Genomic DNA, 13,138 nt, shown 5'->3' with positions numbered 1-13,138 from the left:
ATACTCCTCACACTGATATACCCCTCACACTGATATACCCCCCACACTGATATAACCCCTCACACTGATATACCCCTCACACTGATATACTCCTCACACTGATATACTGCTCACACTAATGTACCCCTCACACTGATATACTCCTCACACTGATATACCCCCTCACACTGATATACCCCCTCACACTTGTATACCCCTCACACTGATATACCCCCCCCCCCCACACTGATATACTCCTCACACTGATATACTCCTCACACTGATGTACCCCTCACACTGATATCCCCCTGTAATATGGGCTGTGCGATGGGAGGGCAGTGTGTTCTCGGCAAGCGATGGAAATGCCGACTAACGTTGTCCATTGTCTCCAGGTACGGGAAGATGCTTGTGATCGACATGATGGAGGTGAACATGTTTGAAGTGGTGAGCAGGGTGTTTGATCAGATCGAGGCGGGGTTGATGGTGAAGCTGCTGAACAAGGAATTACTCCAGAATTCCGGGTGAGTATTTAGACCGCCATCGTGGTAAACGAACCCTCCTCATCATCCTCCACTGCCTGCAGCTTTTCAAACCCACTGCTTGCAACCGTATCCTCATACTTGAACCTGAGTTGTGCTTCTGACCCCATCGCCAAGTCCGCCTAATTCCACCTCCGAAACATCACCCGTCTCTGCCCCTTCATAGGATCATGGAATGGCTACAGCACGTGCCGACTCTCAGCGAGTCCCACCCCCCCGTCCTTTCCCCGTAGCCATGCATTTTTTTCCTTCAGATACTTATCCAACTCCACTTTGAAAGATAAAATTGAATCTATCTCCACCACCCTCTCTGGCAGTGCATTGCAGATCTTAACCACTCGCTGCGTAAAGAAGCTTTTTCTTACATCGCCTTTGGTTCTTTTGCCAATCACCTTAAATCTGTGTCCTCTGGTTCGTAGAATCACAGAAATTGACAGAACGGAAGGAGGCCATTCGGCCCATCGTGTCCGTGCCGGCCAACAAGAGCTACCCAGCCTAATCCCACTTTCCAGCTCTTGGTCCGTAGCCCTGCAGGTTACGGCACTTCAGGTGCACATCCAAGTACTTTTTAAATGTGATGAGGGTTTCTGCCTCTACCACCCTTTCAGACAATGAGTTCCAGACCCCACCACTCTCTGGGCGAAGAAATTTCCCTCAAATCCCCTCTAAACCTCCACACAATTACTTTAAATCTATGCCCCCTGGTTGTTGACCCCTTTGCCAAGGGAAATAGGTCCTTCCTATCCACTCTATCCAGGCCCTCATAATTTTATACACCTCAATCAGGTCTCCCCTCAGCCTCCTCTGTTCCAAAGAAAACAGACCCAGCCTATCCAATCTTTCCTCATCGCTAAAATTCTCAAGTCCAGGCAACATCCTCGTCAATCCCCTCTGCACCCTCTCCAGTGCAATCACATCTTTCCTGTAATGTGGTGACCAGAACTGCACGCAGTACTCCAGCTGTGGCCTAACCAGTGTTTTATACAGTTCAAGCATAACTTCCCTGCTCTTGTATTCCATGCTTTGACTAATAAAGGCAAGTATTCCATTTGCCTTCTTAACTACCTTATCTACCTGGCCTGCTACCTTCAGGGGTCTGTGGACCTGTACTCCGAGGTCGCTTTGTTCCTCTACACTTTTCCATGTCGTACCATTTAATGTGTATTCCCTTGCCTTGTTAGACCTCCCCAAATTATCTCACACTTCTCCGGATTGAATTCCATTTGCCACTGTTCTGCCCACCTGACCAGTAGATTGATATCTTCCTGCAGTCCGCAGCTTTCTTCTTCATTATCAACCACACAGCCGATTTTAGTGTCATCTGCAAACTTCTTAATCATACCCCCAACATTCAAGTCCAAGTCATTGATATATATAACAAAAAACAAGGGACCCACCCACAGAGCCCTGTGGAACCACACTGGATACAGCCCTCCAGTCACAAAAACGCCCATTAACCATTACCCTTTGCTTCCTGCCTCTGAGCCAATTTTGGATCCAACTTGCCACTTTGACCTTCGATCCCATGGGCTTTTACTTTTGTGACCAGTCTGCCATGTGGGACTCTATCAAAAGCTTTGCTAAAATCCATATACACTACATCATACGCACTGCCCTCATCGACCCTCCTGGTTACCTCCTCGACAAATTCAATCAAGTTAGTCAGACATGATCTTCCCTTGACAAATCCATGCTGACTGTCCTTAATTAATCCATGTTTTTCCAAATTAAGATTTATTCTGTCCCTCAGGATTTTTTCCAGTAACTTTCCCACCACCGAGGTTAGGCTGACAGGCCTGTAATTACTCGGTCTATCCCTTGCTCCCTTCTTAAACAAAGGTACTACATTCGCAGTCCTCTGGCACCACACCTGTAGCCAGAGAGAATTGGAAAATGATGATCAGAGCCTCTGCTATTTCCTCTTTTGCTTCACATAACAGCCTGGGATACATTTCATCTGGGCCTAGGGATTTATCCACTTTCAAAGCTGCTAAACCTCTTCATACTTCCTCTCTCACTATGTTTATCTTGTCTAATATTTCACACTCCTCCTCCCTCATTGCAAAGTCTGCATCGTCCCTCTCTTTTGTGAAAACAGACACAAAGTATTCATTAATAATCCTACCCTCATGACTCCATACACAGATTTTCTTTCTGATCTCTAATAGGCCTCAGTCTTTCTCTACTTGCTCTTAATGCATTTATAAAACATCTTTGGGTTTTCCCTGATTTTACTTGACAACATTCTTTCATGCTCTTTCCTTGCTTTCTTGATATATTTTTTAATTGCACTCCTGCACTACTTATACTCCTCTGGAGTTTCTGCAGTGTTGAGTTCTCGGTATCTGTCATAAGCCTCCCTTTTTCCTTTATCTTACCCTGTATGTCCCTTAACATCCTGGGGCTCTGGATTTGTTAGTCCCTCACTTGTTTTTCAGGGAATATTTTTGAGGGTATTTTTGAGGGATACCCTCAGGATCTCCTCCTTGAAAGCCTCTGACACTCATTTACCATCAAGTAACTGTTTCCAGCCCACTTTGGCCAAATCCCATCTCAGCTCAGCAAAATTGGCTTTTTCCAATTGAGAACTTTTTTTCCTGGTCCACCTTTGTCCTTTTCTATAACCACCCTAAATCTTACTGAATTATGATCACTGGCACCAAAATGCTCTCCCACTGATACCCCTTCCACCTGCCCCTCTTCATTCCCCAAAACCAAGGCCAGAACCGCCCGCTCCTTTGTTGGGCTTGTTATATACTGGCTAAAGAAGTTCTCCTGAATGCATTTTAGGAATTCTGGTCCCTCTGTACCATTCACTCTGCTTTTTTCCTAGTTAATATTAGGGTAGTTGAAATCCCCCACTATTACAGCTCTATAGTTTTTGCACTTTGCAGCAATTTGCCCACATATTTGTTCTTCTATCTCCCTCTGACTGTTTGGGGGTCTATAGTACACTCCCAGTAGTGTGATCGCCCCTTTTTTGTTCTTCAATTTAACCTACATGGCCTCATTTGATGATCCTTCTAACATATCATCCCTTCTCACAGCTGTAATTGTTTCTTTAATCAATACTTCAATTCCCTCTCCTTTTTTAGACCCCTCTCTATCCCGTCTGAAAACCCTGTAACCAGGAATGTTGAGCTGCCATACTGCCCTTCTTTCAGCCATGCCTCAGTCATAGCTACAATATCATACTCCGAGTCTACCTGTGCTCTCAGCTCATCTGCCTTATTCCCTAGACTCCTTGCATTGAAGTATATACTCGTACATTGATATCTTCCTGCAGTTTATAGCTTTCTTCTTCATAATCAACCACACTTTTGCCAATGGGAACAGTTTCTCGCTATCTACTACATAACATATACGGCTCAGAAACATGCCATTCGGCCCAACCAGTCCATGCCGGCGTTTATGTTCCACTTGAACCTCTTCCCATCTTTCCTCATCTAAATCTATCAGCATAACCCTCGATTCCCTTCTCCCTCATATACTTGTTCAGCCTCCCCTTAAATGCATCGATATTATTCGCCTAGACCACTCCCTGTGGCAGCGAGTTCCACATTCTCACCACTCTTTGCGTAAAGAAGTTCCTTCTGAATTCCCTATTGGATTTCTTGGTGACTCTCTTATATTGATGACCTCTAGTTATTCTCTTCCCCACAAGTGCAAACATTCTCTCTGTATCCAATCTATCAAAACCTTTCATAATTTTAAGGATCTCTATTAGGTCACCCCTCAGCTTTCTTTTTCAAGAGAAAAGAGACCCAGCCTGTTCATCCTTTCCTGATATGTATACCCTCGCATTTGTGGTATCATCCTTGTAAATCTTCTCTGCACCCTTTCTAGTGCCTCTATATCCTTTTTATAATATGGCGACCAGAACTGTACGTAGTACCTTAGTGTGGTCATGCAGGCCATGATCCTTACCAACGGATCCATCACAGACCCAATTCACGTCTGGACCGGGGTCAAACAGGGCTGCGTCATCGCCCCAACCCTCTTCTCAATCTTTCTCACCACCATGCTCCACCTCAAAGTCAACAAGCTAAACTACAGAACCAGTGGGAACCTGTTCAACCTGCACCGTCTCCAGGCCCGATCAAGACCACCCCAACCTCTGTCGTCGAGCTACAGTACGCGGACGACGCCTGCGTCTGTGCACATACAGAGGCCGCACTCCAGGATATAGTCGATGTATTTACTGAGGCATACGAAAGCATGGGCCTTACGCTAAACATCCGTAAGGCAAAGGTCCTCCACCAGCCTGTCCTCAGCACTGCCCCCCCAGTCATCAAGATCCAGGGCGCGGCCCTGGACACCGTGGACCACTTCCCATATCTCGGGAGCCTCCTATCAACAAGAGCAGGCATTGACGACGAGAATCAACACCGCCTCCAGTGCGCCAGTGCAGCCTTCGGCCACCTGAGGAAAAGAGTGTTTGAAGACCAGGCCCTCAAAACTGACACCAAGCTCATGGTCTACAGGGCTGTAGTAATACCTGCCCTCTTGTATGGCTCAGAGACATGGACCATGTACAGTAGACACCTCAAGTTGCTGGAGAAATATCACCAAAGATGTCTCCGCAAGATCCGACAAATCCCCTGGGAGGACAGACGCACCAACATCAGCCTCCTCATTCAGGCCAACATCCCCAGCATTGAAGCACTGACCACACTTGAACAGCTCCGCTGGGCAGGCCACATAGTCCGCATGCCAGACACGAGACTCCCAAAGCAAGTGCTCTACTGTGAGCTCCTTTATGGCAAACAAGCCAAAGGTGGGCAGCGGAAATGCTACAAGGACACCCTCAATGCCTCCCCACTGACACCTGGGAGTCCCTGGCCCAAGACCGCCCTAAGTGGAGGAAGTGCATCCAAGAGGGCGCTGAGCACCTGAAGTCTCAACGCCGAGAGCATGCAGAAACCAAGCGCAGACAGCGGAAAGAGCGTGCGGCAAACCAGTCCCACCCACCCCTTCCCTCAACGAATATCTGTCCCACCTGCGACAGAGTCTGTGGCTCTCGTATTGGACTGTTCAGCCACCAAAGAACTCACTTCAGGAGTGGAAGCAAGTCTTCCTCGATTCCGAGGGACTGTCTGTGATGATATCCTTTTTATAATATGGCGACCAGAATTATACGCAGTATCTTAGTGTGGTCTAACCAAGGTTCAATACAGGTCGAGCATAACTTCCCTACCTTTCAATTCTATACCTCTAGAAATAAACCCTAGTGCTTGGTTTGCATTTTTATGGCCTTGTTAACCTGAGTCGCAACTTTTAGTGATGTGTGTATTTGTACTCCCAAATCCCAAATCCCTTTGTTCCTCTGCCCCACCCAGACTCACACCCTCCAAGTAATAAGTGACCTCCCTATGCTTCCTACCAAAATGTAACGCCTCACATTTATCTGTGTTGAACTTCATTTGCCAATTATATGCCCATTCTGCAAGTTTATTAATGTCCTCCTGTAATTTGTTGCAGTCCTCCTCAGTATTGACTGTCCCCCACAATTTGATGTAATTCGCAAATTTAGAAATTGTGTTTTTGATTCCAAAATCTAAATCATTAATATAAATTGTGAACAACAGTGGTCCCAGCACAGATCCTTGTGGAACACCGTTACCCACCTTCTACCACTGTGAATAGCTACCCTTTACCCCACTCTCTGCTTTCTGTCTTGAAGCCAGCTAGCGATCCATTCTGCTACTTGTCCCCTGACTCCGCATTCTCTGACCTTGTTCATCAGTCTACCAGGCCAACATCCCCAGCATTGAAGCACTGACCACACTTGACCAGCTCCGCTGGGCAGGGCCACATTGTCCGCATGCCAGACATGAGACTCCCAAAGCAAGCGCTCTACTCGGAACTCCTTCACAGCAAGCGAGCCAAAGGTGGGCAGAGGAAACGTTACAAGGACACTCTCAAAGCCGCCCTGATAAAGTACAACATCCCCACCAACACCTGGGAGACCCTGGCCAAAGACCGCGCTAAGTGGAGGAAGTGTATCCAGGAGGGCGCTGAACACCTCGAGTCTCATCGCCGAGAGCATGCAGAAACCAAGCGTAGGCAGCGGAAAGAGCGTGCGGCAAACCTGTCCCACTCACCCCTTCCCTCAACGACTCTCTGTCCGACCTGTGACAGAGTCAGTGGTTCTCGTATTGGACTGTTCAGTCATCTGAGGACTCATTTTTAGAGTGGAAGCAAGTCTTCCTCGATTCCGAGGGACTGCCTATGATGATGATGGGGTACCTTATCGAAGGCCTTTTGAAAATTTAGATAAATTACATCAACTGCATTACGATTGTTGCCTCTTCAAAAAATTCAATGAGGTTGGTCAAGCAAGACTTTCCTTTTTGAAATCCATGCTGACTATTCATTATTATACTTTTGGTTTCTAGATGTTCTTCTATTTTCTCCTTTATTAAGGATTCCATTATTTTTCCTACCACCGATGTTAAGCTGACTGATCTACAATTGCCTGGACATGTTCTATCCCACTTCTTAAATATAGGTATTACGTTAGCTATCTGCCAGTCCTCTGAAACTACACCTTTTTCGAACGAATTCTTAAATATGTGTAGTAATGCCTCTGCTATCTCTTCCCTAGATTCTTTTAAAACGAGTGGATGCTCTTATTCTCCTTGAGTTTGATGAGTTTATTTAATATAACCTCTTTTTATTTTATCTCATCATCTAATGTCACGTCCACCTGTTCTATCTCTCTGGTAAATACTGAAGTGAAATAATTGTTTAATATTTTTGCCATCTTGTTATCGTTACCTGTGGTATATCCTTTCCATCCCTCAATGGCTCTATTCCCATCCCAATCTTCCTCTTTTATTGCTGTGCCTGTAAAATATTTTACTGTTTTGTTTTATGTTCCTTGATAATTTAATTTCATACTTCCTCTTGGCCTTCCTAATTGTTTTTTGATTTGTCCTAATCTCTTCACTCCCCTGCTGTCCATGTATTTACCCTCAATTGTTCCCTTGTGGCTTTATTCATCCATGGAGTCTTGCGTTTAGTTTGAACACCATTGTGGAGGACGCAAAGAATCTGCAAAGGGATATAGACAGGCTAAGTGAGTGGGCAAACATTTGGCAGATGGACTATAATGTGGAAAAGTGTGAGGATATCCACTTTGGTAGGAAAAATAAAAAAGCAAATTGTTATTTAAATGGGGAGAGATTTCAAAATGCTGAGATACAGAGGGACCTGGGGGCCCTTGTGCATGAAATATAACAGTTAGTATGCAGGTACAGCAAATAATCAGGAAGGTAAATGGAATGTTGGCCTTTATTGCAAGGGGGAAAGAGTATAAAAGCAGAGAAGTCCTGCTACAACTGTACAAGGTATTGGTGAGACCACACCTGGAGTACTGCGTACAGTTTTGGTCTCCTTATTTAAGGAAGGATATACTTGCATTGTAGGCTGTTCAGAGAAGGTTCACTAGGTTGATTCCTGAGATAAGGGGGTTGTCTTATGAAGATAGGTTGAGGAGGTTGGGCCGATACACATTGGAGTTTAGAAGACTGAGATGATTTTATTGAAACGTATAAGAGGGGGCTTGACAGGGTAGATGTAGAGAGGATGTTCCTCCACGGGTGATCTAGAACTAGGGGCATAGTTTCAGAATAAGAGGTTACCCATTTAAAACTGAGATGAGGAGGAATTTCTTCTCTGAGGGTTGTGAATCTTTGGAATTCACTGCCCCAGAGAGCTGTGGAGGCTGGGTCATTGAATATATTTGAGGTGGAGATTTTTGAGCGATATGGTTGTCAAGGGTTACGGGGAGCGGGCAGGGAAGTGGAGTTGAGGCCAAGATCAGATCAGCCATGATCTCATTGAATGGCAGAGCAGGCTCGAGGGGCCAAATGACCGACTCCTGCTCCTATTTCTTATGTTCTTATGTTCTTCCCTTTTAGCGGAATATATTGATCCTGCACTTTGTTGAACGCCATTTTAAATGTTTCCCAGTGCTGTCTACATCGTTGCTTGCCAATATTGTTGCCCATTTTATTTTCCCAAGTTCTATTCTTAACCCCTCAAAATCAGTTATTCTCCAATCTATTAACCTGGTTTTCGTCATACTTATGTTCTTCTCAATTATCATCTTAAAGCGTTTTATAGTATTTCCTAGACGTTTCCTACTTTTCCTTTTCTTATCTGCTCTGGTTCATTCACCATTACTAGATCCAAGGGAGGTGAATCCTCCCTTGTTGGGCTTTTTACATATTGGGTTAGAAAGGTGTCATGTACACATGCAGGAACTCCATTCCCTTATCCCCTTTACTTGTCGGAGAGGAACTTCCCAGATTTTTTTTCCCAAAGTGGCCTGTGTTTTTTACCTGTTTTTTTTTTGCCTCTCCCAAGAGATCACATGGTTTGGGGTGGGGTGGAGTGTATAAGTTGTGATATACAAGTATCGCAATTGTGTGGGACAGGCTGGATGGACCACATGGTCTTTACCTGTCCGTCATTGTTCATATGTTCGTATGTACCTCTGTCCAATTAATATCTGGGTAGTTGAAATCTCCCATGATTATCATTCTATGTTTTTCGCTCCTTCCCCTAATTTGTCTGCATATTTGTTCCCCACCTCCCTTCCACTATTGGGTGGTCTGTGGACTACGCCTATTAGTGTCATTAATCCTTTATTATCTTTTATCTCTATCCATGTGGATTCTATATTTGTCTTGCTGATAGCTGCGTCACTTTATTCTACTGCCATTAAGTTATCCCTAATAAGTACAGCTACTCCACCTCCCCTTTTCCCTCTCTATCTTTTCTAAATATGTTATACTCTGCAATGTTTAATTCCAGATCTGATTTTTCTGTAGCCATGTCTCAGTAATCCCTACTATATCTGGTTCCTCGCAACGCATGATTGCCTCCACCTCCCCTGTTTTGTTAAGGACACTGAGTGCATTGCTGTACAGTTTAACTAATTTTTAATAGGATTTCCCCTCACTTTATGTTTAACCATCTTTTTAGACTCCTGTTCTATAACTCTATTTTTACCCTGGCCATCAATTTCCTCCCTTACTTTCTTCTTTCCTATGCTCTCTTTTTCGGTTTTGTTTATATTTAGGCTGGTTACGATTCTTGTAGATCCCTCCCCCCACCATAGTTTGAAGCCTTTGCCACCTCCCTATTTACCCTTTCCGCTGGGACACGGGTCCTATCCCGGTTCAGGTAGAGCCCGTCCCATCGGTCCTTCCTGTCCCAGAACTGGTGCCAGTGCCCCATGGAAAGAAACCCCTCTTTCCCACACCAGCTCTTTGTCGTCACGACCCCTCACGATTTTGAACACCTCTATCAAATTTCCTCTCAATCTTTCTCTGCTCCAAGGAGAACAACCCCAGCTTCTCCAGTCTGTCCACGTAACTGAAGTCCCTCATTCCTGGCACCATTCTCGTCAATCCCCTCTGCACCCTCGCTAAGGCCTTCACCTCCTTCCTAAAGTGCGGTGGCCAGAATTGGACACAATACTCCAGTTATGGCCAAACCCAGTGTTCTATGCAAGTTCAACATAATTCCCACACTTTTGTACTCTATACCTCTATTTATGAAGCCCAGGATCCCGTAAGCCTTTTTAACTTTTTTCCCCCTTAAAGTATATATCCAATTCTTTGGTGAGAGCAGACTGTGTGCAGTTTGTGGGGGCGAGGGGGGAAATTGCGTAGTGCCCCATTGGGGAGCGGTAACAGCCACGAGGCGGATTTCCTGCACGGGCCACGTAAGTCCTGTCCCGCGACCTAATTTCAGGTCACCGCTCCCAAGTGCAAGTGCTGCACAAAATATCGGGCTCTGCGGGGCGCGGGCGGGTCGGAATGCCCCCATGAGGGGTGCAGTGTTACACAACCTGCCATCCACCGGTAAGTCGGACGGTTTTCTTTTCAAAGCGCCGCCCCCCCCCCCCGCTTTAAATCTCGCTCCCCACCCCCCCCCCCCTCCCCCCCGGAGCAGCCCACAGCCCGGTACGTGTCCTGTGAAGCTTGTCGCTGGTGTCGTCCCGCACAGCTTCAGAGGGCACCACCCAATTTTACCTCCGGGTGAACACAGGTCGTTGCGCACGGTGATGACGGTCATTACCGCCACCGCAAAACTTCGCGGGAGTCATTAGCGGTGCCGTGCCCAGACGCAATTCGTTAGCGCCCGAATTTCTCCCCCTTAGTCTCCATCATCATCATCATAGGCAGTCCCTCGGAATCGAGGAAGACTTGCTTCCACTCTAAAAGTGAGTTCTCAGGTGACTACAGTCCAATACGGGAATTACAGTCTGTCACAGGTGGGACAGACACTGGTTGAGGGAAGGGGTGGGTGGGACTGGTTTGCCAAACGCTGTCTGCGCTTGGTTTCTGCACGCTCTCGGCGACGAGACACGAGGTGCTCAGCGCCCTCCCGGATGCACTTCCTCCACTTAGGGCGGTCTTGGGCCAGGGACTCTCAGGTGTGGGTGGGGATGTTGCATTTTATCAGGGAGGCTTTGAGGGTGTCCTTGAAATGTTTCCTCTGCCCACCTGGGGCTCGCTTGCCGTGTAGGAGTTCCGAGTAGAGCGCTTGCTTTGGGAGTCTTATATCGGGCATGCGGACAATGTGGCCCGCCCAACGGAGCTGGTCGAGTGTGGTCAGTGCTTTGATGCTGGGGATATTGGCCTGATCGAGAACACTAATGTTTGTGCGTCTGTCCTCCCAGAGGATTTGCAGGATCTTATGGAGACAATGCTGGTGGTATTTCTCCAGCTATTTGAGGTGTCTGCGATACATGGTCCACGTCTCTCAGCCATACAGGAGGGTGGGTATCACTACAACCCTGTAGAGCTTGGTGCCAGTTTTGAGGGCCTGATCTTTGAACACTCTCTTCCTCAGGTGGCCGAAGGCTGCACTGGCACACTAGAGGCAGTGTTGAACCTCGTCTTCGATGTCTACCCTTGCTGAGGTATGAGAAGTGGTCCACGTTGTCCAGGGCCGCGCCGTGGATCTTGATGACTGGGGGTAGTGCTGTGTGGCGGGGTCAGGTTGGTGGAGGACCTTTGTCTTGCGGATGTTTAGTGTAAGGCCCATGCTTTCGTATGTCTCGGTGAAGATGTTGACCATGACTATACCTAAGGAAGGCTATACATGCCTTAGAGGGAGTGCAACAAAGATTCACCAGACTGATCCCTGGGCTGAGAGGGTTGTCCTATGAGGAGAGATTGAGTAGATTGGGCCGATACTCTCTGGAGCTTTGAAGAATGAGCGGTGAACTTCTTGAAACATACCAGATTCTGAGGGGGATTGACAAGGTAGATGCCAAGAGGTTGTTTCCCCCGGCTGGAGAGTCTAGAACTAGGGGCATAGTCTCAGGATAAGGGATCGGCCATCTGAGATGAGGAATTTCTTCACTCAGACGGTTGTGAATACGATAGTGTGGGTGGGGTGGGGGGGAGGGACAGATGGTGGTGGGGGTCCGATGTTCAAGCGATGTCCGATAGTTGGGGGGGGGGAGCAGACAGATCGTGGTGGGGGTGTAGCAGGGGTTCACAGGGTAACGTGTTGAGCCTGGTGGAACCATTTCCTCTCCCCCTGGCCCACAAACAGTGCTGTAAAGGCACTTTCCTCATGGATTTTAACTTCTGACACGACCCCAACCCACCGATTTTTGGGAGTTAAGATTCAATCTTACGTCTCTATTTATAAAGCAAAGAATCGCAATTGTTTTTTTTAAACAACCTTCTCAACCTGTCCTGCCCCCACCACGATTTGTGCAGATACCCCCCCAGGTCTCTCTCATGTTGTAACCCCTTTTACAAGTGTCCCATTCAGCTCCCTTTTTGACGTGCTGTCCATTTCTTTGATTACCTTTTTGCGAAGCGCCCTGGGATCTATATTTACAGGCGCTATATAAATGCATTGTTGTTGTCTGTGTCTTTCCTCTTGCTAGGTTCCTGTCGTTGATTAGACCTGGCGATGGGCCAGAATATTCCCGCAACGAATTCTCATCCGCACGGACAGAAAAATTCCAACTCGTGTTCATAACCAAACTGCAGAATATCCCCAAGGAACTGCTCAGCACCTTCTACCCAATTCAGATCACCATCAAACAGCCAGCACCTTGAGGACTCACCAGATCCTGGCTCTCAGAAGAGGCTGAATGCAATCGTGGCCCTTCTCAGCACTAAATTCAATCTGTACTGACCTGATCTTCCTGCTCTTTAACACAGTTCTCAGTAGAAGGATGATAAAGGACAGCGACAATATGGAGCAACAATCTGGAGCAAGCCACCACATGTTGGACCTCTGCCTTTTCTGGAAATGGATCTCAGATTTTCTTGGAATAAATTGCGATGTTGGATTGAGTTGCAATTTATGGAGAATTAAAAATTCAAAAGACTTGTTTTTCTGGAGCCATTACAGATTTTAGATCTGCATTAAATATTCTCTTGGCTTCAGTGACATTTTTCTCTCCTGTAAGTCGAACACATGTCCCCTATGTCCCACCATTCTGCCCAGTATCTAGTTACACAATAGGCCACTGAACAGGGACACTTATTACAGTGAAAGTTATCTTCTTCCATTACTTCTTTTAATATCCAAAATAATAAATTATGCAGATTTTACTGTTGATGAGTACCTGC

General features: G+C 46.5%; 1 protein-coding gene across 1 annotated transcript; it reads left to right on the top strand.

Moving 5' to 3' along the window:
• Positions 1-374: 374 nt before the first annotated feature.
• Positions 375-13,138, top strand: LOC139264040 (IQ motif and ankyrin repeat domain-containing protein 1-like). Its single transcript, XM_070880138.1, has 2 exons — positions 375-500; positions 12,445-13,138. Exons 1-2 carry the CDS (start codon positions 382-384, stop codon positions 12,617-12,619), a joined length of 294 nt encoding a protein of 97 aa, XP_070736239.1. The 5' UTR covers positions 375-381; the 3' UTR covers positions 12,620-13,138.

This window comes from Pristiophorus japonicus, chromosome 5 (genome assembly GCF_044704955.1).
Source record: "Pristiophorus japonicus isolate sPriJap1 chromosome 5, sPriJap1.hap1, whole genome shotgun sequence".
In the NCBI taxonomy this organism is placed as follows: domain Eukaryota; kingdom Metazoa; phylum Chordata; class Chondrichthyes; family Pristiophoridae; genus Pristiophorus; species Pristiophorus japonicus.
This window is presented reverse-complemented; position numbering and strand designations above follow the sequence as displayed.